The sequence below is a fragment of the Odocoileus virginianus genome, chromosome 15, assembly GCF_023699985.2.
Source record: "Odocoileus virginianus isolate 20LAN1187 ecotype Illinois chromosome 15, Ovbor_1.2, whole genome shotgun sequence".
Taxonomy (NCBI): domain Eukaryota; kingdom Metazoa; phylum Chordata; class Mammalia; order Artiodactyla; family Cervidae; genus Odocoileus; species Odocoileus virginianus.
The window spans coordinates 60,700,639-60,727,879 of NC_069688.1; the positions used below are offsets into that span (position 1 = coordinate 60,700,639).

The following is a 27,241-nucleotide window of genomic DNA, read 5'->3' on the forward strand; positions in this document are numbered from 1 at the left end:
TTGGTTGTGCATGCCTGGATATAAGACATGACTGAGAAAAGAATTTCAAGGTAAACCACAAAGCATCAGGGCAGAAAACTTCCAATTAACACAGCAGACTTTTTCATTGTGAAAAAAAAATGGTTCAAGGCTGACCCTTCAGATTTGGAAAATCAATGCCTAAGTTTTACACTTGTTATTGTCTAACATCTGTAAATAAGAAAATAAGAGAAAGCAATTCCTGTGTTTGTTCCTCTCAATACTAGAGGGACTTTGTAGGGCATAGTAATCCCAACAGTTGGAGCTGGCCATGTAGGGAGAGAATCTGGTCCATGTCCCACTCATGGGTTGTACTGGGGTCAATAAATTTCCTTTAATTCAGAGACCCACAGGTCCAGGACTTGTGATCACACTAAGTCAGGTAATGGGAAATTATAAGCTGGAGTTGAAAATTAAAATGCAATCCATAAAATTAATTCCATACTTCTTCAAGGTGGTTCTCTTTGATATCCAGTTCACTACAGTATCTGTAAGTCCAAGGAAGCTTGTTAGAAAAGATGATGCAGACTAGTGATACTTTTATTCTCTTGGCACAGTGGTTTCAGATCGTACCAAAGACTTAATTATTTGTCCGTTCCTGTATCTACCAGATAAGACAAACAAAAGGACTCATGTCCTTCAAAAGGTATTGAATTTCAAAACAAGTGATTTCTCTCTAGATGTGTTTTTATTTGAATACTGACTTTAACTGTTGTTTGATTCTTTCTTTGTCAACCTCAACTTCTTACTATCTGAAGATCTGAAAATTATAACCTATTCTCACACACACACACAAAAGACCATCCTTGTTCAAAGACAAATGCACGTTTACGTAAAGTGCGAACGTTTAGGCGGCACACCCAGAGAAGAAATAAAGACTGACTAGGGCAGGATTCTATACACTGCTGCTTTCGTGTGTTTACTCTGGAAACTAAGATAGCTGGCTGGACCCCACTAAATCTGAATGCCTCTCTGCAGCAATATCTGAAAATGGCCTCTATATATAGGGCATTTTTCTTCAAGGATTCAGTGGAAATCTTTGATCCAGACCATGTTATCAGAGCTATATGGAATGTACCAAATAGGGACCTAAGTATGTGGGCTTCCCAGGGAGCTCAGTGGTAAAGAATCCACCTGTCAGCAGGAGACTAGGGTTCAATCCCTGGGTCAGGAAGATCCCCTGGAGAAGGAAATGGCAACCTACTCTAATATTCCTGCTAGGGAAATCCCATAGACAGAGGCATCTGGCTGGCTACAGTCCACAGGGTTGCAGAGAATCAGACACAGCTTGATGACTAAACAACAACAGTATCTAATTATGGACCAAAATTATATATACAAGGGGTTGTAACACTAATTTCTATTCCCACCTTACTTGGGACTCCGTGAAACCCTTAGCCGCATATAGCCAAGTGAACCTCACATGTCCTGTCCTCATCTTTATCATATTCTTTTTCATTGCCCTGGTCCCAGATCTTCTTCCCATCTGGGCTATAATGATCTGTCTCTCCATTTGCAATTGCTAGAGTTTAGTACAGAATCTTTATAAAGTGTATTTCTGAGCATGCTTGATTTTCTTCATTACTAAATTTCTAGATAAATTAGCTATTACACTCAAGAATAATTTCCCTTTTAAGATAGAACTTAGTTCTGTGTCTCTGTCATGACTTATATATTCGATCACATGGTAATATATGAGTAGAAAAGAGAGGGGAGGTGTATACCTACCTGCTCTATCTTCCATCAGTAAAAAACAGCTGTTTCTAAACTATAAAGGGCTTTCCTGTCTCCATAAACCCCCTTGATGTCTATGATATGCCTCACTGATCACTATGAGGTAGTTCAAAGGTAGCCTCACATTCTTTGCTGCTCCTCTCATTGAAAGGTAAATTCAAATGTCCCTCCCCTTGAATCTGGCTGGTCTTAGAGACTTGCTTGGCAAATATATGTGGCAAGAGATTTAGACATTATAGGGCTTCTGAGTTACAAGAAGGCTTACAGCTACTGCCTGAGCTTCTACCGTTCAGGGGGAAGCCAGCCAGGCAAGAAGTCCATCTACGCTAAGACTTCCATGCTGTGAGGAAGCCCAAGCTAGCCACACCAGGAGGCTGAGTGAGAACACACAGCCAGCCCCAGCGGGTGCAACCATCCCAGCTCGGACTGTGAGAGGAGACAACCTGGGCGTTCCAAACAGACATACACAACAGAAGAGCTCAGCCAACAGTCAGAGCCAAGGCCTCGGACCTCGGGCCTCCATCGAGCCCTCCCAGCTGTCTCTGGCATTCAAGTCTCAGGACTCAGGAGTGTAGATGAGGGTTCAGGAGTGTAGATGAGCCGTCTCAGGGGTCTCCCACAAACGCCTGGCCCACAGCATGACAAGCCTAGTAGAATAGTTGCTGCCTCATGCCACTAAACTCTAGGGTGATGTGTTTTGCAGGGAGAAATAAGTGGAATGACTAATAAACACCTTCTTTGTCTTTGTTTAGTCATTTCACAACATTTATCAAGAAGTTCATCTTAAAAAGTTTACATTAGTACACACGGTAGTTGCTAATGCTGCTTAAAGATAGAAAATCTTAATTACGAGGGAATCTGTTAAAATCTAGTACTATAGCAATATATTCCCAAGCATAATGGCATTTTACTGCTATAGTACAAAGCAAAATGTATATCTTCTCTTTTCACAGGTATCTGAGGTGTTATTATTGGGCAGTTCGAACTTTGATTACCATTGGGGGCCTTCCAGAACCACAAACTTCATTTGAAATTGTTTTTCAACTGTTGAACTTCTTTTCTGGAGTTTTTGTGTTCTCCAGCTTAATTGGTCAGGTAAATTGAGATGTGCATCCCTAGATACATGATGCTGTCATTTTTGAAAGCCTAATAATTTTTTATAAACTTTACATAGGAAAACTCAAAATCTATCTGGTGCTTTTTTAATTTTACTAACTGTCATCTCTTCTAATGAATTGAAGGGGGCTGTGAATGGATCAACATTGCCTTTCCATTTTTAAACTATTAACTCTATCAGAGAACTTGTACGCAATGAGTATCTGTGACTCTCAGAGAGTCACATTTCTAAGTTTTTCTGAAAACCTTTAGAAGCTCTCTTTCTTTTTTACTTAAACTTCAAATATTGTCAGAATATCCCTGGGTTAAAGTCAACTTCAGAGGTCATTTAAACCAGAGGTTACCAAATGTCATCTAAATTAATTAAAAAATCATTAGTTCATAAATGTTTATCATGGCATCTACTTCTCCTTATTCTCAAGGAATCACAGTCTTATAAGAAAGTAAATCAAATACCCAAATACTTTATTGCAAGGTAATTGGCATTTGCAAGGGTTAGAGCCCAACACCTTTCTGATTTCTCAGATCACAAGAAATAAAAAGCTCAACAGCACAGCATCTTTAGAATTATACTTCTTTGTAAGGCACTTTACACACTATATGTTTGAAGCAAAAAGCCGTCTTGAGATTTGTACACTGGGTAAATAGTTAGAAAAAATCACAAAATGATTATTACCACCAGATAAGTGATTGATTCCCACTCACTACACTAACTGTTATGAATATAACCCATGCTTTAACAAAATTGAGCAATGAAAATTATTTTTTATAACACTTAAAGAAATGGCAACCCACTCCAGTATTCTTGCCTGGGAAATCTCATGGACAGAGGAGCCCGGGAGGCTATATATAGTCCATGGGGTCACAAAGAATCAGACACGACTGAAGTGACTAAACAACAACAAAAAGCTGATCACAAATAGGCAAAACTCAAATCCTACTTCCGTGAATGTCAAGGGGCTGCTAACCACAATAAGTTCCAGAGGGGAGTTTGAAAGCTTTGTATAAGATCAGAAAAAGGAAGCTTCCCAGGAGGTTTCATGGAGGAGATAATGTCTTTGCAACATCTTTAAAAAAGATAGGATTCAGTAGTTAGAGAGATAGTTCAATCAATCAGAAACTATGTGTGAAAGATAGCAATAATAAAGCACATATTTGTTTGAGAAATGGATGAGTGCCAGAACAGCTGTAGTGAAAGACACCTGTAAATAAGGTTAGAGATGTAGCAAGGACAAGATAGTTTAAGGGCTCTAAATGTTGCAGATGTTGAACTTCATCTTAAGGGCAATGGGAAGTCAGCCAGGGAAGAATTTTGAACAAAGCGATTTATGGAAAATCAATCAAAATATAAGTTGGAAGGGGTATACTGTTTTAAGGGCTTACCAGGTGGCTCTAGTGGTTGGTAAAAATAATTCTGGCTGCCAATGTAGGAGAAAGAGACACAGGTTTGATCCCTGGGTCAGGAAGATCCCCTGGAGGAGGGCATGGCCACCCACTCCAGTATTCTTGCCTGGAGAATCCCGTGTACAGAGGAGCCTGGCGGGCTACAGTCAATAGGGTTGGGAACAACTGAAGCCACTTAGCATGCACGCAAGCATACTGTTTTAAAATATAGGTTTTATTATTTACAGATGGTGAGGGCAACAGATCAGGAGACTATTGACATTAAAAAGATAGTCTGTTACACAAATAGCTGGAAGAGGAGTCGGTCACTCCTTGCCTAGAGGGCTGCTTAGGAGGGAACCAGGATTGGCTATTTTGCATATGAAAGGGGCCCTCCCAGTAGAGTTCTGTGCTCAGTCTTGTCCGACTCTTTGCAAACCCGTGGACTGTGTAGCCCACCAGGCTCCTCTGGCCATGGAATTTTCCAGGCACGAAATACTGGAGTGGGTTGCCATTTCCAGCTCCAGGGGATCTTCCCAATCCAGGGATGGAACTCACAGCTCTTGTGTCTCCTGCATATGGCAGGCAGATTCTTTACCACTGCGCCATCTCACTTAGCTAACTCTGGGAAAGATAGTCCAAGAAATCAAAGCATCAAAATACAAAAAAATTTAAAAATACGGTGAATATATGCCACTTCAGCCTGAATGTGGTAATTGAGTAGAGAGAGAGAGACTGTAAAGGAAACTCTATTTAGAAAACATTTCAGTTTGGAAGATGAACACTATGCAATTATCATAATCTTAATGCTTGGGGAGACACATTAACAGTGATTGAAAATAGGAAGTTTGTTTATAGAGAAATGCAATTAATTTTAATATTAATGCAACTAATTTGAATAGAAATGGCAAAGAGCATATTATCTTATAACTTCTGAAATCTATGTGAAGTAGCCAGATCTCCCTCAGTATTTTCTCAGTTTTGCAGTTGAGACAACTCTGGTTTAAGGAAATTAAAAAACATCCCAAATTCATACATGTAATTCAGAAGTCATAGGATAAGACCATATAATGTCAATGAAAATAAACATAAATAGACAATGAAAATCTGGCATATTTAGCAGTTACTATGTTCAAGGCAATTCTTACAAGATTAAAAACCTATGTCCAGCTCCAGTTAAAATTCCATTCAAAGTGGTCTTTGGACTAAGAGCAGAATCATCACCTGGGAATTTCAGAATTCAAGGGTCACCCCAAACCTACTGAGTCATAATTTGCATTTTAATAGGATCTTCAGGAGATTCATATGCACATGAAAGCTGGAAAGAGCTGCTTTATACCCCATACCACACCTGCCTGTACATTGACTGTGAAGTTCCAACAGGATCAATGAGAACCATCAAGCCACTAAAAAATGTAGTAGAGCCCAAAGGAAAGGTTGAGGCGGGAGACAGAGATTTGTGCCTTGACTCTCACAGTGAATAAAAGATGCTGAGAAGGAGAACAGAAACAAAGGTCAGAAAGTCCCGAACAAAATCTCCACTGATAAAAATTCCCACATATAACCATACCAAGAACTGCACCCTAGATAATCACATCACATTTTAACTGCAATGTTCTATTCTCACATACAGCTCATAGAGACTGACATTTTCTTCCTCCTGTCTGGAACACACATCATAGAATATATGTCTTCTTCACCTGCACCATCAAAATCCAGCCTTGCACATAAAGCATTCAGATTACTGTAACTACAAATCCTCTGCCCTCAACACCAATCAATAAGGCTTTTAATTGTCCTTGGGTCCCAATTTAAAACTCTATTAAATCTCTCAACCCAACCTCTAATATCCCAATTCTCAAGGCCTTAGGTGAGTGGGTAATGTCCATCATCGGTCTAAAATGGCTTGGAAAAAGGAGATCTGGGAACTGAGGTTGTTGAAGCCTAGCCCTCAAGGGGTAAGTTAGGAACTGGAAAAGGTGTATCCAGTTGACCCTCTGCATAGCTCCTCAGTAGATGCGCCCGACAAGTAGAAGAACCTGTTAACTTTAAAAATGGAAACTGAAGAGGGCATTGCAACGAAAGAGCATTTTTTATCTAAACCTCAAAGAATGAGTGGTTTTTCCATAAGCAGAAAAGGCTCAGCTACGAGAATGAATGAGCAAAGTCTTACGAGTGTGAAAGCGAGGCCCAGGTTTTCCTCCCTATTATAAACCCACAGTCAAAGCAAATTTACAACCACTCGCTTCCCTCTATGTGAGAGGAAGAGTCGGGCTATATATCTTCTTTGTGCTGAGACCTTAAAGATCAGCTTTTAACCTAGAGTGGGTTTTTATGGCTGAGTTATAAACATCCAAGAACTAAAGCCTGACAGTTCCTTAAGTATTGTCACATCTGTAGATGATGCTTCAGTAATTTCAGCACATTTCAACTTCTGCTGAATACTATGCCTTAAGCATGATGAGTTTGATTTTATCTGTCTAAACAACACAAAGGGAAGCACAGAGTTGCAGTTTCATGATGAATTGAGTCCATATAGCCAGCCACACTGCAAAATCTGTGAAGGATGCTTTCAAAACGAGATTCACTGAAGTGGACTAGCCATTCTGCCACGTAATTAATTGCTTAACTTTCTTTGCACATTTCCTGCATAAGCACAAGCTATATATTTTTAAAATATCAACTAACATCTTTGCAGTAATACACAAGCTTGCAAAGAAAGACGTGTGCAGTCACATGCATTATGAGACTGAATCCTCACAAAAGCCTCACATGGTAGGTAAAACAGGTTCTATTGTCCTCATTGGGTCAGAAAGGATACAGTTTGTCCAATATCTTATCAGTAAATGGTTGAAAGTAGGACCCAGTACCGATGTGTTAAAAATCAGGTAGTCAGCATTAGAATGGATTGTGTCATATGAGAACTCTTATTCAACTGGGTTTATAGTAACTCTTCCACTTTCTCTGCTGAGTGTGGAGTGACCATATTTGTGGTTTTAGATGCAAGATGTAATTGGAGCGGCTACAGCCAATCAGAACAACTTCCGCATCTGCATGGATCATACCATTGCCTATATGAATACTTATTCCATTCCTAAGATTGTGCAGAATCGGGTCCGGACTTGGTATGAATATACGTGGGCCTCTCAAAGAATGCTAGGTAAGCATTGCAAATTACTGATTAAGTCCCTGTAAACCATGTCCCATAATGAAAATCCTGTAAGGCAGCAGCAGAGACTAATTGGATTTGAACAAAAGATTGGGGAACAACTAAATAATCTTTAAAGCACTTAATACCATGGGATTTTTTTCTCAAATCAGACATAACTTACTGATTATGCAAATCCTGGAAGGCTTGCTAAATTTTCTTCAGTGCCCAACAGATGCTAGATATTACACACATTACCTCATCTAATCTTCACCCAAAAACATGGGGAAAATTAGGTGTTACCAACCCCCTTTTAGGAGACAAGGAAATGGAGGCTCCTAACTGAAAAAAAATTGGCCAAGGGCACAGAGCCAGCAAATGGCCTAAACTGAGCTCAGACGTGCACCTGTTCTCCAAACTCTTGCTCTGTCTGCAACATCACCCTCTTCCCAGAGCTCAGCACTCAGAGCAGCGATCTTTCAGGCCATGCTCAGCTACAGGTCCCTTCCAGGAGACCCTTTATCATTCATGTTGTCTACTGTTAGTACCATAGCACTGAAGGTTAAAATAACATTTACTAAAAGATATAAAGTAAGTTAAAGATAATGTGCTACTTAACAATAATCAGATTCAACTTTTAGTTTGTACCTCACCCTATAAAAATAAGAACTGGTGCTACTGAGAAGTCAGAAAGGCTACTGACTTCAGAATGCAAATTACAGTGTGATTCCCAAATCACAAAGTTCCCAAAAAGCAGGTAAGAACCACTGGTTGTTGATGGTTTTCTTCTCCTCTCTGCTGGTCTTAAGAGATGCCAACCACAGGTTTAGAACATCTTCCTGAATCTAGATGATGAAAAGCAAATCTTTTCCTAAGCACCCACAGATATTCTTGAGGGCGCCTCACGCAGGGGGCGGAGCAGGGAGAGAAAGGGTAGCAGACCCCTTCCTTCTCTCCCTGTGGACCCAGCTCCAAACCTTCGGCTTAGGAAGGAAATAGAGATAAGCAGCCCTTGGAAACAAAGAGCTGTGTTTTTATAGAAAGAACTTTCATATTTAGAATCAGTATTTGAATCAAAATTAGACGGCATGGATTGTTTTTTTTTTTCTAAATGGATGTAAGAAAACATCAAAAGTAATCAACTCTCAGAAACCCATACTATACTATAGACTAAGAATGTGTAGTTTTGTTCATGGACCATTTTATCAGCCTAACGGCCCATCAGAGGATGAAATGATTGGATGGCATCACTGACTTAATGGACATGAGTTTGGGTAAACTCTGGGAGTTGGTGATGGACAGGGATGCCTGGCGTGCTGCGGTTCATGGGGTCGCAAAGAATCGGACACGACTGAGCAACTAAACTGAACTTAAAAGGCCCATCATTTAATTCCCAGGTTAAAAAAATCTTATGTATTCACATAGTTTATTGAGTTAATAAGCAAGGAAATAACAATCATTTGACTTTGCTCACTTAATACATTTCTTCTTTAGATTCCACTCCCAGCCCAGCCACTCACCACGTACGCACAAACAAGGCACTTACTTTTTTTGCCCTGAGTTTCACTTCCCCTTTCGTTTCTTCTTTCCAGAAAGCAGGAATGAACATACTTAGGGTTGTCCCAAGCATCCAATAAGATCGTGACAGAACTCTGTAAGCCACATAGTACTCATTATACTCATTTTTGCCATCCCTAGGATGTTAGAGCTGTGGAATCAGAAGATGGGAACTAGATCCTTTTCCCACCCCAGTGTGTTCACTAGCCTTGGCCCCATCCTCTCTAAACTTTATACCTAAAGCTTCAGCATGCACAAAGTTCTGGAATTATTCAGAACTGTCCTGTCGCCAACAGTGAAAATACATTTCTTTTCTGATGTGTCAGGCATGCATGTCCAATAAAAGTAACAAAAATATAGACAGTGGTGCAGCTGTTTATTTACAAAGCAGGAGTTGGCGTTTTGTTTCTGTTATTGTTTTAATGTTTCCTGAACTTCGGTATTGTTTACTAATGACTCTTCTTTGTGGGTGGATGTGTTTATCTCTATGAAGATGAGTCCGATCTCCTTGAGACGTTGCCGACCACCATGCAGCTCGCCCTCACTGTTGACGTCAACTTCAGCATCATCAGCAAAGTCGACTTGTTCAAGGCAAGTGCTTCTCCAGCTCGTAGGAAAGGCACCACCCACATCAATTTCCCGAGAAATATCAAAGCTCTTCCTGAATACAGCATTTATGATTTTCTGCCCTATTTTTAATAAAATCAAAGTAATCTGGAGACTTTATGTGAAATTAGAGTCAAATAAACTATGGGTCTCTCTTCAGCAGATGACTTATTCTTTAGCAGCCTCTCTCTCCTAATTGGTGTCAAAGAAGAAGCACTCTTCAGGCTCTTCTGGCATTAATTTAAATATAATTAAATTCTACAGCTCTATGTCTTTGCTACTAAGCATGTCATTTCCCATTTATGAATACACCTTGGCAATGCATGACAATCAGGCCCCAGATTAGCTCTGGATTGGCCTGACAATCAGCGAATCAGTGCCTAATTACATCTCTAATACAAATGATTTGGATTCAGACGTTTTACATGGCCAAATTCAAATTTAGAGGCCTTTTTTTTTTAAGAAAAAATGTATAGCAAAGAAATTTTAATGTTTTGAATGTTTCTAATTTTCTAATTTTCCTCTTCTTAATGCATTATATTACATGTAAGTAACATGTAATATAATTTTTCACCTAACACTTATTCTGTGTGGGGCACTCACTGATTCATCTATTTAATTAACTCATTCAACAAACATTTATTCAGTTCTTACTATGTTTCCAGCACCATTTTAGCTACTAGGAATTTGACGGTTAAAAATAAATACTTGCACACTTGGAGCTTAAATTTCAAAAGAGAGGAATGAAAAATCAATATAGAACCTGTGTGGAGGTGATGATGCTAGGAGCAGAATTAAACCGGTTAAGGAGAGTGAGGGTGGTATTGGCCATGAAAGGCTTGCTCTAGGCAAGTGCAACTGAGCATCTGGGCAGAGGACAGCAGGAAGCGAGGGCGTGAGCGGGCAGGTGCTGGGAGCAGGAAAGGAGAGGTAGGCGGAGAGGCTGCCCGGCAGAAGGATGGACGAGATGAAGCTCTGGTCTGCGAGGTGAGGGACAGGGGTGTGCGGAAAAACCGCAATGATAAATCGGGCAAGTTAACGGAGGGCTTCGGAGGCTGTGGCGTAAATTTTTGGTTGTCCTCTGAGATGCAGAAACCACTGAAGATCTTGAGCAGAAGGTGACCTACTTGAGATCTTTTTGAAAGGGAATTTTTCCTGCTGGGTGGAGAATAGACCATAGAAGCAAATATGGAAGTCAGGGAAGCCAAGGAGGGATCACCATCTGCAGAATTCTATAGGGATCATGGCACTCAGACCCAGAGGAGTTGTAGCAGTGTGTGTGTGTGTGTGTGTGTGTGTGTGTGTGTGTGATCAGTCGCTCAGTCGTCCAACTCTTTGTGACCCCATGCAGCAGAGTTAAGAAGTGGCCCAATATTGAATGCATTCAAAGAAAGAGCCTATAGTTTTTGCTATTTGATTGTCTGAAGAGAGAAAAAAAAATCAAGGATGATTCAGGATTTAAGCTGAGGAACAGTAAGAACAAAGATGCCATTTGCAAAATAGGAAATTTTAAAGCAAGTGGAGAGTGAGAAGGATAGAAATAGATTGTTTGGCGATGTGTTAGTGTGAGGTGAGAACCAGACTTCAGATGGAATGTCATGTAGGCAGTTTGATAAATAAATCTGAGTTCGGAGAAGAGGTCCAAGCTGGAGCCATAAATTTCGGCAAGTGAACATATTGATGGATTTTAAGATAAGGAAAGACATGACTTGAAAATAGGAGAAAGACACTTTTGCGTACAAGATGAAGCAGACACTGTATGCCGAAATGGTTAGGCAGCATCGCTCTCAATATTAGCTTAGCCCAAGACTGCAGGGAACTAGAGCTAGGTCAGCATCCTAGACCCTTTTCTTGGGTGATATGTCCTGTTCTAAATTTCCATAAGGATTTGAATGAAGATATAAACCATGTGATTTTCAAACTGGCAGATGAAACAAAGCAAGAGGAATAGTTATAAATATGTTAGATGACAGAACTTAAAATTAACTGAATGCTTTGAAACAATGAGCAAAACCAAGATTAACTTCCATAGGCATAAAAGAAAAATCCTGAATTTAGTCCTAACATTACAAAAAAGCAATAGTTTTATAACAACTTTTTTAATACCTGGGAGTTTTACTTGACCTCAAGCTACATGTGAGTCCATAAAGTTATACTCAATATTGCCCCAAATTTTATCCTAATATTAGTTTTCTTGATTATTGCAACTACATTTGTATTAACATATATGGTAAATAACCAGTTTTAAGAAGTGAAGTGAAAGTCGCTCAGTTATGCCCAACTTTTTGCAAGCCCATGGACTATACAGTCCATGGAATTCTCCAGGCCAGAATATTAGACTGGGTAGCCTTTCCGTTCTCCAGGGGATCTTCCCAACCCAGGGATCGAACCCAGGTCTCCCGCAGTGCAGGCAGATTCTTTACCAGCTGAGCCAAAAGGAAAGCCCAGTTTTAAGAAGGACTTTGACAAATTAGAGTATCTTTCAGGGGATAAGAAGTATGGATTGAGTAGAGGACCAAGAAGATAGCAAAAGAATGATTTTAGAAACAAAATTATTCTATAATAGTACAAATCAGACCAATGATTGCTTACAGTTGGGAGTGGGTAAGAAGATATTGACTATGAGGGGACATGAAGGAATTTTATGGAGTGATAGAAATTTTTTTGTCTTACTAGAGAAGTTCCACAATGTATGCATTTGTCAAAATTGATCTGTCCTTTAAAATTTATATACTTCACAACATATAAATTATTCTTCAGTTAAAAAAAGAATGGCTTCAAAAGAAAATGTATAGATGTGGAGTATATTTAGTTATTGGGAAAATTAATTCAATAGCACCAGTAGTTACATGGAGTAATGTTTGTTAAATGAACAAGGAATAACATTTACTCTCCCTATTTCGGCAAAATAGTGTTCAACTGTAAACCCCATTTCTGAGCTGCAGATACATCTACTGGAATAAAGCATTCTTGGAGAAAAAGGCTTGGGCCTAATGGTCTTGATCCCCACTGGAGGGGTCTTAGAGGAAAGGGAGAGGACAGGAGGGAAGGTGCCCTGGGGTCAATTCCTGGAGATTTTAGAATGTAGTTTCCTAATTGGAAAGTGGTTTCCGATTTCTAGTACAAGCGCCACAGTGGAAGCTCTGGTAAAGTAGAAACATCATGGGATGCGTTCGGTTTTCTGATTTTCTATCAGGGAGACTAGGAAAGGGATTTCTACCTTGGTTGACAGGTGACTCTAAATAAATCGTTTTCAAGCTGCAGCTTGCAATTCATTTGGAGATCATGAATTCAATTAACTGGGCCATAACCAGCATATAAAATAGACACAAAAATATCAGAGTGCTGCACGCATAAATAAGCGTGAGCATTATACTACAAAATGTTTGTTTCTATTATTTATTTTTTAAATATATATATACATATCTATGGGCTTTCTAGATGGCGCTAGTGGTAAAGAATTCGCCTGCCAAAGCAGGAGACGTAAGAGACACGCATTGGATCCCTGGGTCAGGAAGATCCCCTGGAGGAGGGCATGGCGACCCACTCCAGCATTCTTGCCTAGAGAATCCCGTGGACAGAGGAGTCTGGAGGGCTACAGTCCATGGCGTTGCAAAGAGAGTCGGACACAAATGTGTGACTTTCACTTCAATGACTGGCTTAATTGAGAATAAGCGAGAACAACCAGCTATGTTTTAAAGAAAACAAAATCTTTAACTGATACACCAACAACTTTTATGGAATTATCTCTGACTTGGGAAGTTATCAGTTTCCAGCCTCAAAGTTATTTTCTTTTGTTTTTGCATATATTTTTTGGAAATCCATAAAATCAACAATATCTGATTGAGAAAAAAAGGTTAGATCTTCACATGTTGCTACCACTATACATAGATTCATTCTTCCCTGACATTTCCATTAAAGATGTAGTTCCTTGCAGAAAGAACCCATTTCCATTTATATTTCTGTTAAATGAAAAAAGTTTTTTTTTTCCCCCTAAAGCCAGTGAAATAGAAAATAATCAGGTATGGAAAAATTCCTAAATTTATTTCTTTTCTAAACCTCAGGAAGACAATCTTTGTAGTTGACACAAATTTGTTACTTTCTTAGGGAGGAAATAGACTGAGGAGGGAATCCTACACCCTTAGCTCATAAATTATACCCAGCTGACACGTCGCTTCTCATTCATTCAGAGGTTACTGAGCTCATCTCTGCCCTCTAGAGCCTGAGGCACAAAGGGGAAAACCTTCGGGGCTTCTGTGCCCAGAGGGTCCAAGGGCGGCTTGGAGTGAACAGGGGAGCGGGTCCCAGGCAGGAGCCTCGCTGTCAGGCGTTAGGACCAGAGCACCTGGGGACAACTACAGACAACCTGGAGCGGTCGGCTGAAGCCAAGCCAAGGCATGCGGGCCGATCCTGCAGGCCCAGGAAGCTGGAAAGGACGAAGCCAGCAGCGCGGGTTTCAGTTTTACCAAGACCGGAAATGGGGATACTTAAAATAGAACAGAACATCCAGGGGGAACAAAAAAAAGTGACTGTCAACTGTTAACAACCTTCCTATCTTGAATTCTCCCTGAAAATGGATCTTCCATATCTTCAAAAGGCCAGAAGGCAGGAGCAGAGAAAGAAAGAGATCGCGCGCGCGCACACACAGACACACACAGACACACACACACACACACACACACACAAGAATCTGACCCCAGGACTCGGGGCTGGCGGGCATGCTTTCCAATCTTCAGGATTAGGGTAAATTTAAAGTACTTGAAAACCATTTAATTCACGAATACCTAGTGTAAGATGCCCTAAAGAATACGCAAAGAGTTGGACATGACCGAGCCACTGAACTGAAAGAATGCTTTAAGTTTCTATCTTGAATCTTCAGTCAAAAATTTCACAAGGACTTTTCTCCACTTTGTAAATGTGTGAAGGGATGCAGAGGTAGTAGAATGTGTTTGCAATGTAGCAGCAGAAAATAATTCTATGCTAAATAAACTTGTTTCAGGTTTTCCAAAGATATATGTCTGTTGCTTTAATTGGGCATTGTATTCAGTTTTTAAAAGGACAGTTCAGTTCAGTTCAGCCGCTCAGTCGTGTCTGATTCTGCAACCCCATGGACCGCAGCACGCCAGGCCTCCCTGTCCATCACCAACTCCTGGAGTTTACTCAAACTCATGCCCATCAAGTTGGTGATGCCATCCAACCATCTCATCCTCTGTCTTGCCCTTCTCCTCCTGCCCTCAATCTTTCCCAGCATCAGGGTCTTTTCAAATGAGTCAGCTCTTCACATCAGGTGGCCAAAGTACTGGAGTTTCAGCTTCAGCATCAGTTCTTCCAATGAACACCCAGGACTGATTTCCTTTAGGATGGACTGGTTGGGTCTCCTTGCAGTCCAAGGGACTCTCAAGAGTCTTCTCCAACACCACAGTTCAAAAGCATCAATGCCTCGGCACTCAGCTTTCTTTATAGTCCAACTCTCACATCCATACATGACTACTGGAAAAATCATAGCCTTGACTAGACAGACCTTTGTCAGCAAAGTAATGTCTCTGCTTTTTAATATGCTGTCAAGGTTGGTTATAGCTTTTCTTCCAAGGAGCAAGCGTCTTTTAATTTCATGGCTGCAGTCACCATTTGCAGTGATTTTGGAGCCTAAAAATATAAAGTCTCTCACTGTTTCCATTGTTTCCTCATCTATTTGCCATGAAGTGATGGGATGAGATGCCATGGTCTTAGTTTTCTGAATATTGAGTTTTAAGCCAAATTTTTCACTCTTGTCTTTTACTTTCATCAAGAGGCTCTTTAGTTCTTCTTCACTTTCTGCCATAAGGATGGTGTCATCTGCATATCTGAGGTTATTGATATTTCTCCCGGTAATCTTGATTCCAGCTTGTGCTTCATCCAGCCCAGCGTTTCTCATTATGTACTCTGCATATAAGTTAAATAAGCAGGGTGACAATATACAGCCTTGATGTACTCCTTTCCTGATTTGGAACCAGTCTATTGTTTCATGTCCAGTTCTAACTGTTGCATTTTGACCTGCAGATTTCTCAGGAAGCAGGTCAGGTCATCTGGTATTCCCATCTCTTGAAGATTTTTCCACAGTTTGTTGTGACCCACACAGTCAAAGGCTTTGGCATAGTCAATAAAGCAGAACTAGATGTTTTTCTGAAACTCTCTTGCTTTTTTGATGAACCAATGGATGTTGGCAATTTGACCTCTGGTTCCTCTGCCTTTTCTTAACCCAGCTTGAACATCTGGATGTTCACAGTTCACGTGCTGTGGAAGAGAATTTTGAGCATTACTTTGCTAGCGTGTGAGATGAGTGCAATTGTGGGGTAGTTTGAGCATTCTTTGGCATTGCCTTTCTTTGGGATGGGAATGAAAACTGACCTTTTCCATTCCAAAAGACAGTGTGCTTCTATTTCTTTCCTTTTAACCTTGTGAAATCTGTTTATTCATTAGGGAAACAGTGAGCGTCCTCGTGCTTTAATGAAAGTGCTGTAAGTCATGCTGGAGTAACCCAAGCTGTGATACGGACAACGTTACAGGAAGGTGCTCCATCTGTCCCTGATCTTTCATTCACAGGGCTCTCACCACGCACCTTGCTGCACCCAGCTGTCATATGGCCCCTGTGTCAGGGCACTCCAGAGAATCAGCCTGCCAGTGATGGAGATGCAGGAGATTCAGATTCTGTCCCTAGGATGGGGAGATCCCCTGGAGAAGGCAATGACAGCACACTCCAGTATTCTTGCCCAGAGAATCCCACGGACAGAAGAGACTGGTGGGCTGCAGCCCAGGGTGTCGCAGACTTGGACACAACTAGGGGGTGTTTATTTTAAAGAAGGGCTCATGTAATCATGAGGACCAACAGATTCAAAACCTTCAGGACAGGTCAGCTTGTTGGAAACCCTGGCAAGTGTTACTGTTGCAGCTCAAATCCAAAGGCAGTCTGGAGGCAGATTTCCCTGCTCCTCAGGGAACTTCAGACTATTTTCTCTGAAGGCCTTCAACTTATTGGATGAGGCCAACCCTCAGAATGGAGTGGACCTTGCTTTGTGTGCATGCATGGCTACATCGCGTCAGTCGTGTCCACCTCTTTGTGACCCTATGAACTGTAGCCCACCACGGTCCTCTGTCCATGGGATTCTCCAGGCAAGAATACTGGAGTGGGTTGCCATGTCCTCCTCCAGGGGATCTTCCCGATCCAGGGATCAAACTCTTATGTCTCCTGCATTGTCAGATGGGTTCTTTACTTCTCAGAAATCATAGCTACTGTTTATTGGGTTCCGCTTGCACTGTATTATCTTCTTTGTTACCTTCTCTCAGTTAATTCTCCCAGCAAGTCTCTGAGAAAAGCTTTATGATCCTTCATTTTACAGGAAGTAGAAGCTATTTACCTGACTGAGGCCAAAGAGCGGGAAGCAAATTTTTACTGCACAGGCTACAAATACAGTCTTAGCAGTTCGGTGATGAGACCTTTCAGCTCCCCGCCAGCCCTGTCTAGATAAGTGATAAGATGCTGAGGAGTGTCCCAGAGTCAAAACACAGATGATGAATGTCGATGAATGTCACAGACTTAGACTTGGCACGCTGGTTAGTTTCACACCAGATACCTAAATTACACACGCTTCGCTACTCTCCTACTAAGACCTTGTAGCTCATGCGGTTTTTCTCCCTCTTGTTCAAAGCAGGTAGAACTAAAGTCACAGAATTTCACCAAAACGTTGCTTCAATCAACTGTGGTGAGTTAGTAAGATTTGCTCCTTCTACATGGGGTGATCAGAGTTTCCAAAGAGCTTCAAGATGAATAGTCATTTTTTGGAATTCTTTTTCACAAAAATCGGTCTCATTTTCCAACCCAAGCTCAAGTATTAAGCTAATAAGAAGTGATTCATTCCTATGAGGTTGGACAATTTTCCTTCTTATCTGATGATTTACTACTTTTGCATTGATTTTTAAATATGTTTTATCAAATTAAATGCTAGGGAAATCACACTTAGCTTCTACCACTAAATTACCAGAAATCGGAGAAAATTTAGCGAAAGTTCTGTTGCGCCACCTAGTGTGTAGAATTAAGATTGCATCCGTTAGAAACTGAAGAAGAGCCCCCTGCTTATTTGTAGGGCTTCCCAGACGGGTTTCCATTGTGGCTCAGCTGGTAAGAATCCGCCTTGATGCAGGAGACCCCGGTTCGATCCCTGGGTTGGGAAGATCCCCTGGCGAAGGGAAAGGCTACCCACTCCAGCATTCTGGCCTGGAGAGTTCCACGGACTGTATAGCCCATGGGGCCACTTTTCCAGGGGGCGCGGTGGTACAGAGACATGAGTTCCATCCCTGGATTGGGAAGACCCCGGCAGTAGAAAATGGCAACCCACTCCAGAATTCTTGCCTAGAAAATTCCATGGGCGTCCAGGGGTTTGCAAAGAGTTGGACACGACTGAGCACGCAGGGCCCCAGCCCCGAGGTCGGAGAGGAAAGACCTCAAACTGGAAACGTAGGTACCACCAGCCTGCCAAGGAAAGCACGACGCGTCTCACTGGTGCTGCTCCGGTGAAAATGCGGGCCCCTTCCCAAACAGGACCCCTCCCGGGCGGCTGTGACTCGTCCTTATGGGGCAGGTAGAGCCTGGAAAGACTGTGATGTCAGAGGCAGGAAACACGCGGAGAGGAGCTTGGTCTGATAGCAGATTGAGCCACGGGTGGAATGGGAAAGGCACTGTGTTTCTTCCCCTCACCCAAGGGTCCATCTGTTCACATATTTCTTCCCAGGGGCCTGAAATCAAAGCATTACAGTAGGAGGCTTGCTGCTTTTCATTTTTAACTTTATGTTTAACCACGGTGGTATCAGTAATATTGTCGCTGCTGCTGCTGCTGAGTCACTTCAGCGTGTCCGACTCTGCGCGACCCCATAGACGGCAGCCCACCAGGCCCCCCATCCCTGGGATTCTCCAGGCAAGAACACTGGAGTGGGCTGCCGTTTCCTTCTTCAATGCATGAAAGTGAAAAGTGAAAGTAAAGTCTCTCAGTCGTGTCCGACTCTTGGCGACCCCATGGACTGCAGCCCACCAGGCTCCTCCGTCCATTGGAGTCTCCAGGCAAGAGTACTGGAGTGGGTTGCCATTGCCTTCTCCAAAAACTGTTGCTAGACTTGTTTAGTATTCTGACATTGAGCTTATAACCCAGATGAACTCTACTCAACAGAACATGCTGAGCAGTCACTCTGTCTAAAGCAGCAGTGGGTGCCTCAGACCCTACACCCTAGGGTCACTGCTCTCCACTGCCTCCCAGAAAGTGGGCAGACTTTACATAAATAAGGTGACATCCTTGGCTGCTGTGTGATAATTCAGTAACTCAAAACATACAAAGCACTTATATCAATACATCAGATATAAGTACATTATTCATATATTGTGATTATTACTACTGTCCCTGAGGAATAGAACTGATTCAGCCACAGAGGAGTTTTCACGCAGGTAAAACCAGTGTGTGGCCATGCTTGATCCTAGGAAGACGGATTAGATTCATCCTCGGGGTTGCATCCAACTTGGGACTTCTCACTTTGACTGTGATACTGAGGCTCCTAGAAAAAGAGAATTATTGTTTGTTCTCAGGGAAAGCCTGATGGAAATGACTCTCCTAGTGTTTGCAAATATGAACTATAGGGTTTGGTCTAATATCACATAGAACTCAATAAGTTATGCCATCATAGTGTCTTGCAAACTATTTACCACATTTGACTTTGCTGCTCCCAAATCTACCAATCAACAACATGACTGGCATAGTCGATAGTATGGGCGACTGGGTTCAGAATTCCTGGCTAGACATATCACCCATCCCTGGTTTAGTGGGAGTGCAGTTTCAGCTGGCCCAGAGCACAGCCTTACAACAAACAGGGCTGAGTTGAGAAAAGCCTTGAAGACTCTGTTTATACTTGGGGGTGACTGAAAGTCCCAGCAAGTTATATATTACTGATAATATCTTGAGTTCTTTTTCAAATAACTTAGGGAGAATGAGCTTAGAAATGAAGAAATCCTTCAAGACTGAGAAGGTTAGTGCCCAAAGATAAATTTTACCAACTTGACAATTGTGTTCAGTTTGCCGGTATTAAAAGGACTTCCTGGATATGGGAACCATCATCTAACATATAGCTCATGTGTTGAATAAAAATAGAATTTCTCCCCACTGCGTTCACATCTCCAGAAACCTTATTCAAATATGAGTCCAATTTTATACAGCACTGAACTTCCCATTGTTGAAAAGAGAATGCTTTCTAACAACTTCATGACGGATGTCAGGCCTTATTTATTTAGTACCTGGCATGCCCCCAGCCCTGGCAAGACACCGCAGAGATGGAAGCCACAGTCTTGCCCTGTTGCTCAGAGAGCAGATTAAACAGTGCCCGCCCCCCACACACCCTGACGAGTGTTCCTCCAACACGTCTTCCACGTGAGAGCTCAGCCCAAGAGGCAATACACGTCCTCAGCCTCTGTTCCCTGATCTAAACTCCAAGAATGTTGACAATGTGTTAATGAATGTCAGGCCTCAGAGGGAGGTTGAGAGAATTAAACAGATAAAAATAAGAAAATAAAATGTAATACAAATGTACGACGAATACATACAAAAGCGAATATCGACACTCTCACAGGTACGCTCACTTTATAGAAAAAGGAATATTTAGGAAACAATGGCTGTGTACTGACTTTCTGAGAATCAGAAATTTTCCTGATTGCTTCTACAAAGGAAATGGAGCTGCATTATAGAGTAAAAAATACCAACTCTGGGATGTGATTCTTTTTAATCATATGATAATGAAACAAAGTGTATCTCAAGAAAATAACCATTTGGCCGGGGAGGGGAGGAGATAATTATTCTCAAATACATCATAAGATATAACGGCTTCATAATGCAAACTTTATTTCACTAAGCCAAAATAGAGAAAGGAAGGACCTAGTCCTAAATTACAGTTGCCCCAAGGCCAGTGGCAACCTGTCCACAAAACAATCATTAGGGTCCAGAATCAATTTATGAAGTTTAAGTTGTAGATTTTTTTCTAACACACAATTGCTATGGCCTATTTACATGAATTAATACATATTTTATGCAAGTATGTTAATAAAAATATATATTTGTAATGGTTCATATGTTTTTCTCTGAGGAACTCCAAGACATAAGCCAACAGCTCTCCTTTTACGTATTTGGGCATTTCTACTGAGAAAAGCACTAATTGTTTGCTAAGTTATTTTAAGGCTTGTCTCCTAGTTTGGTCCAGTACTTCCATCAATTAGGTTTCTTTATAGTGCTTTCTGCCAGTGAGTTAACCTGAAAAGTAGAAAAGATGAAATGCGGTCCTTTTCGAAGAGGATTTTGTTCCTACAAACAATCCTAGGATGTGTGTTTTACTTTATTTTTACTACTATTAATAAAAGTTAAAGGCGAGGTCTAATCAGTTATGCCCAGTTCCATTCTCCTTTTTCCCTCCCCAGAGGTGGCCACTCAGATAATTTTAAGAATAGCCTTCCAATCCTCATTTTTATTTTACTTTTTATCTATAAACATCAGTGACAGGCAGTATTATTTTGTTCAGTTTTTTTTTCATAGCTGGAGTCATAGTGAACATACTCTATAGCTTGTTTTTCTGCCGAACACATTATTTGTTGAATTCAATCATATCTAGAGAGAAAGAGAACTGGTGTATTGATTTTAACCACTTTATGCTATTGCAACCTACAAATCTCCAGTGCTTTTATCTGTCCACAGATCGCCCTTTTGTTGTTTCCAGTCTTTTCAGCACTGAAAATGATACTGCCGCCTACATCTTTACGTTTATGGAATTATTGCCATAGGAAAATAACATTTAAAATAATTAATAATTCCTATTAATATAACATAACACAGTTGGGAACTTTCATCAAAGTTCATTCCAGCAGGAATTGTTTAAGGAATAAAAACTTTATTTTGGCTTCAGTTCAGTTGAGTTCAGTCACTCAGTCATGTCCAACTCTTTGCAACCCCATAGACTGCAGCACTCCAGTCTTCCCTGTCCATCACCAACTCCCAGAGTTTACTCAAACTCGTGTCCATCGAGTCGGTGATGCCATCCAGTCATCTCATCCTCTGTCGTCCCCTTCTCCTCCTGCCCCCAATCCTTCCCAGCATCAGGGTCTTTTCCATGAGTCGGTTCTTCACATCAGGTGGCCTAAAGTATTGGAGTTTCAGCTTCAGCATCAGTCCTTCCAATGAATATTCAGGACTGATTTCCTTTAGGATGGACTGGGACTGCAAGGCCTACACGTTATATTGTATTTTGGTCTACACATTATAGTTGTAAAAGTGAAGGCCAAAAAAATCGACTTTCAAATTATGCACATTAAAATAAATGTAAGTAGATTTTTTAAAAGATCTTCTCTTTCTGGTCATTTGCAATGCTATTATTCTCTGTGTGTGGTAAGTTGCTTCTGACTCTTTCCAACCCCATGGACTGCAGCCCGCCAGGCTCCTCTGTCCATGGGATTCTCCAGGTAAGAATACTGGAGTGGGTTGCCATGCCCTCCTCCAGGGGATCTTCCCAATCCAGGGATTGAACCCATGTATCCTGCATTACAGGCAGATTCTTTACCCTATGAGCCACTGGGGAAACCCATTATTCTCCATAGGTATAAAAAATTGAGAATTACCTTCATTGCAGTGATATTCTAGTCATGCTTAAGCTTTAAGAACTTCCAAATATATTTCTAATGAATTTTCTCTAGAATATCGAAAACACGAACTTCTTTTAGTGGGGGAGATCTTAAAATGAAGCCAAAGTGTTTTTTTCCTAAAAGAGGTCTGAGTGATCAGAACATCAATTTCTGAAATGAAATTTCTCTGAATCAATGACAGCATTGAAAGAACTAGAACACTGGAGCCATAGTTAGAGAAGCTTTGCTAAAAACAAAATAATAAATTTTAGAAAGAAATTAACATTTGTCATTTGCCTTAACAAATACGATAACCTATGAGACATACTAGGGATAAAGTAAATAGAAATAAAAATTATGCATTTTGCACTAAGCAAATATATAGCAAAGAAAGAAGCAGTACATTTCTCTCTTCCTCAAAGGACCTTTGTACGTCTTTGCAAATACAAATCACACTCATCAAATGACTCAGCTTTGTCGCCCACATGAGCACCTTCTTCCTGTTTCCCATCCCCCCCCCCCATTCTCCACCCCCCGCCCCGTCTCCTGTCCGCACTCTCAGGTAGAAGTGAGAGCCCCCGTCTTAAAAGTTTTATGGATATTTCCATGACATAACTTACAGCATGATTAAATTTACCACAAATTACTGTTTTTCTGTTTGCTTAAAACATCATTCCCTACTAGACTCACTTTCTTTCACCTCCGATTGGACCAAGGGCACGGTTCATAGCAGCTTCTCATCATCACGTGTTGGACTGTGTTAAGAAGGTATTCCTATAGGCTTCAGCCTTTCTCTCTATTCAAGGAACCAAAAGCTATAGTTTCTCAAATATATTTTTAAATCCTAGCTTCAAGTTCATCTGAATGCTTCTCACCCATGGCTATTTGAAAATACTTCAATCATAAATCATTAACTTTCCTTATCAATCAAGCAAGCCTGAGGTCTAAATTTTATATGGATCTAGGTCAAGTGTTTTCTACTGAAATTATTATGGAAACCTATTATTGTTAAAGAAATTATTATCCAATCCATGAACTGGAGGTCAATCCTTTGCTTTCTACCTGGGGTCAGTTATCTGAAAATAATAATGACTCTAAAAAATGGACAGGAACAAGCACAAAAAGAAAGCAGCTACATGCTAACAGTTCTGGGAGGAAAAACTAAAAATATTTGATGAAAGTCAGTTCAGTTCAGTTGCTCAATCGTGTCCGACTCTTTGTGACCCCACTGACTGCAGCACGCCAGCTTCCATGCCCATCACCAACTCCTGGAGCTTGCTCAAACTCATGTCCATCGAGTCAGGGATGCCATCCAACCATCTCATCCTCTGTCTTGCCCTTCTCCTCCCACTTTCAATCTTCCCAGCATCAGGGTCTTTTCAAATGAGTCAACTCTTCACATCAGGTGGCCAAAGTATTGGAGTTTCAGCTTCAGCATCAGTCCTTCCAATGAACACCCAGGACTGATCTCCTTTAGGATGGACTGGTTGGATCTCCTTGCAGTCCAAGGGACTCTCAAGAGTCTTCTCCAACACCACAGCTCAAAAGCATCAATTCTTTGGTGCTCAGCTTTCTTTATGGTCCAACTCTTACATCCATACATGACTACTGGAAAACTCATGTATCTAGTTTTGACTAGACAGACATTTTTTGGCAAAGTCATGTCTCTGCCTTTTAATATGCTGTATACGTTGGTCATAACTTTTTTTCCAAGGAACAAGCATCTTTTCATGGCTGCAGTCACCATCTGCAGTGATTTTGGAGCGCAAAAATAATAAACTCTCTCACTGTTTCCACTGTTTCCCCATCTATTTGACATGATGTAATGGGACCGGATGCCATGATCTTAGTTTTCTGAATGCTGAGATTTAAGCCAACTTTTTCACTCTCTTTTTTCACTTTCATCAAGAGGCTTTTTAGTTCTTCTTCACTTTCTGTCATAAGCATGGTGCCATCTGCATATCTGAGGTTATTGATATTTCTCCCGGCAATCTTGATTCCAGCTTGTGCTTCATCCAGCCAGGCATTTCTCATGATGTACTCTGCATATAAGTTAAATAAGCAGGGTGACAATATACAGCCTTAACATACTACTTTCCTGATTTGGAATGAGTCTGTTGTTCCATGTCCAGTTCTAACTGTTGCTTCTTGACCTGCATACAGATTTCTCAGGAGCAGGTCAGGTGGTCTGGTATTCCCATCTCTTTCAGAATTTTCCACAGTTTGCTGTGACCCACAGTCAAAGGCTTTGGCATAGTCAATAACGCAGAAATAGATGTTTTTCTGGAACTCTCTTGCTTTTTTGATGATCCAGCAGATGTTGGCAATTTGATCTCTGGTTCCTCTGCCTTTTCTAAAACCAGCATGAACATCTGGAAGTTCACAGTTCACGTGCTGTTCAAGCCTGGCTTGGAGAATTTTGAGCATTACTTTGCTAGTGTGTGAAATGAGTGCATTTGTGCAGTAGTTTGAACATTCTTGAACATTTCTTCCCCTCACCCAAGGGTCCATCTGTTCACATATTTCTTCCCAAGGGCCTGAAATCAAAGCATTACAGAAGGCTTACTGCTTTTCATTTTTAACTTTATGTTTAACCACGGTGGTATCGGTAATATTGTTGCTGCTGCTGCTGCTAAGTCGCTTCAGTCGTGTCCGACTCTGCGCGACCCCATAGACGGCAGCCCACCAGGCTCCGCCGTCCCTGGGATTCTCCAGGCAAGAACACTGGAGTGGGCTGCCGTTTCCTTCTCCAATGCAGGAAAGTGAAAAGTGAAAGTGAAGTCGCTCAGTCGTGTCCAACGCTTGGCGACCTCATGGACTGCAGCCCAGCAGGCTCCTCCGTCCCTGGGATTTTCCAGGCAAGAGTACTGGAGTGGGGTGCCATTGCCTTCTCCAAATACTGTTGCTAGACTTGTTTAGTATTCTGACATTGAGCTTATAACCCAGATGAACTCTACTCAACAGAACATGCTGAGCAGTCACTCTGTCTAAAGCAGCAGTGGGTGCCTCAGACCCTACACCCTAGGGTCACTGCTCTCCACTGCCTCCCAGAAAGTGGGCAGACTTTACATAAATAAGGTGACATCCTTGGCTGCTGTGCGATAATTCAGTAACTCAAAACATACAAAGCACTTATATCAATACATCAGATATAAGTACATTATTCATATATTGTGATTATTACTACTGTCCCTGAGGAATATGCCAAACATTGCCTTTCTCTGGGATTGGAATGAAAACTGACTTTTTCCAGTCCTGTGGCCACTGCTGAGTTTTCCCAGTTTGTTGGCATATTGAGTGCAGACTTTCACAGCATCTCTTTTAGGAGTTGAAATAGCTCAACGGGAATTCCATCACCTCCACTAGCTTTGTTCATAGTGATGCTTCCTAAGGCCCACTTGACTTTGCATTCCAGGATGTCTGGCTCTAGGTGAGTGCTCACACCATCATTGTTATCTGGGTCAGGAAGATCTTTTTTGTACAGTTCTTCTATGTAGTCTTGCCACCTCTTCTTAATATCTTCTCCTTCTGTTAGGTCCCTACCATTTCTGTCCTTCATTGAGCCCATCTTTGCATGAAATGTTCCATTGGTATCTCTAATTTTCTTGAAGAGATCTCTAGTCTTTCCCATTCTCTAGTTTTCCTCTATTTCTTTGCATTGATCACCAAGGAAGGCTTTCTTATCTCTCCTTGCTATTCTTTGGAACTCTGCATTCAGATGGTATGTCTTTCCTTTTCTCTTTTGCCTTTAGCTTCTCTTCTTTTCTCAGCTATTTGTAAGGCCTCATCAGACAGCAGTTTTGCCTTTTTGCATTTCTTTTTCTTGGGGACCGTCTTGATCACTGCCTCCTGTACAATGTCACAAACCTCCATCCATAGTTCTTCAGGCACTCTGCCTATCAGATCAAATCCCCTTGAATCTATTTGTCACTTCCACTGTAATGCAATGTAAGGGATTTGATTTAGGTCATACCTGAATGGTAGTGGTTTTCCCTACTTTCTTCAATTTAAGTCTGAATTTGGCAATAAGGAGTTCATGATCTGAGCCACAGTCAGCTCCTGGTCTTGTTTTTGCTGACTGTATAGAGCTTCTCCATCTTTGGCTGCAAAGAATATAATCAATCTGATTTCGGTGTTGACCATCTGTTAATGTCCATGTGTAGAGTCTTCTCTTGTGTTGTTGGAAGAAGGCGTTTGCTATGACCAGTGGGTTCTCTTGGCAAAATTCTGTTAGTCTTTTCCCTGCTTCATTTTGTACTCCAAGGCCAAATTTGCTTGTTACTCCAGGTATCTCTTGACTTCCTACTTTTGCATTCCAGTCCCCTCTAATGAAGAATACTTCTTTTTTGAGTCTTAGTTCTGTAAGGTCTTCATAGAATGGTTCAACTTCAGCTTCTTCAGCATTACTGGTTGGGGCATAGACTTGGATTACTGTGATATTGAACGGTTTGCCTTGGAAATGAACAGAGATCATTTTGTGGTTTTTGAGACTGCATCCAAGTACTGCACTTTGGACTCTTGGTTGACTATGAGGAGTAGAAAGTCTAATGAAAGTAGAAAATTCCAAATCACTATGTGAAGTGAGATTTTTGGAACATCTACAGATTTTTCTTTAACCTATTTCATAGATAAATTATTGGCTCCCCTGGTGGCTCAGATGGTAAAGAATCTGCCTGCAATGTGGGAGACCTGGGTTCATTCCCTGGGTCTGGAAGATTCCCTGGAGAAGGAAATGGCTACCCACTCCAGTATCCCAGCCTGGAGGTTCCCCAGGGATAGGGGAGCCTGCAACTTGCAATTCATGGGGCCGCCAAGAGTTGGACACGACTGAGTGACTAAGCACACACACACATAGATAAACTATCATTATATAGACAGAGAACAAATATAGACATATTTTCAAGCAAATCAAATTTGTTTTTTTACACTACTGAAGTGAATACGAACAGTCATTTATTTAACAGATATGGTTTTTGTAACCCTTAAGTACAGTTAAAGAAGATGAC

At 41.2% G+C, this 27,241-nt stretch overlaps 1 protein-coding gene across 1 annotated transcript in view; it reads left to right on the forward strand.

The window, feature by feature from the left end:
• Window positions 1-27,241, forward strand: part of CNGB3 (cyclic nucleotide gated channel subunit beta 3) — a 175,689-nt gene that overhangs the window by 117,451 nt on the left and 30,997 nt on the right. The window contains exons 11-13 of the mRNA XM_070477432.1: window positions 2,706-2,847; window positions 7,252-7,411; window positions 9,450-9,547. Of these exons, the coding sequence (XP_070333533.1) occupies window positions 2,706-2,847; window positions 7,252-7,411; window positions 9,450-9,547 (400 nt within the window). The remainder of the gene's footprint in view (window positions 1-2,705; window positions 2,848-7,251; window positions 7,412-9,449; window positions 9,548-27,241) is intronic.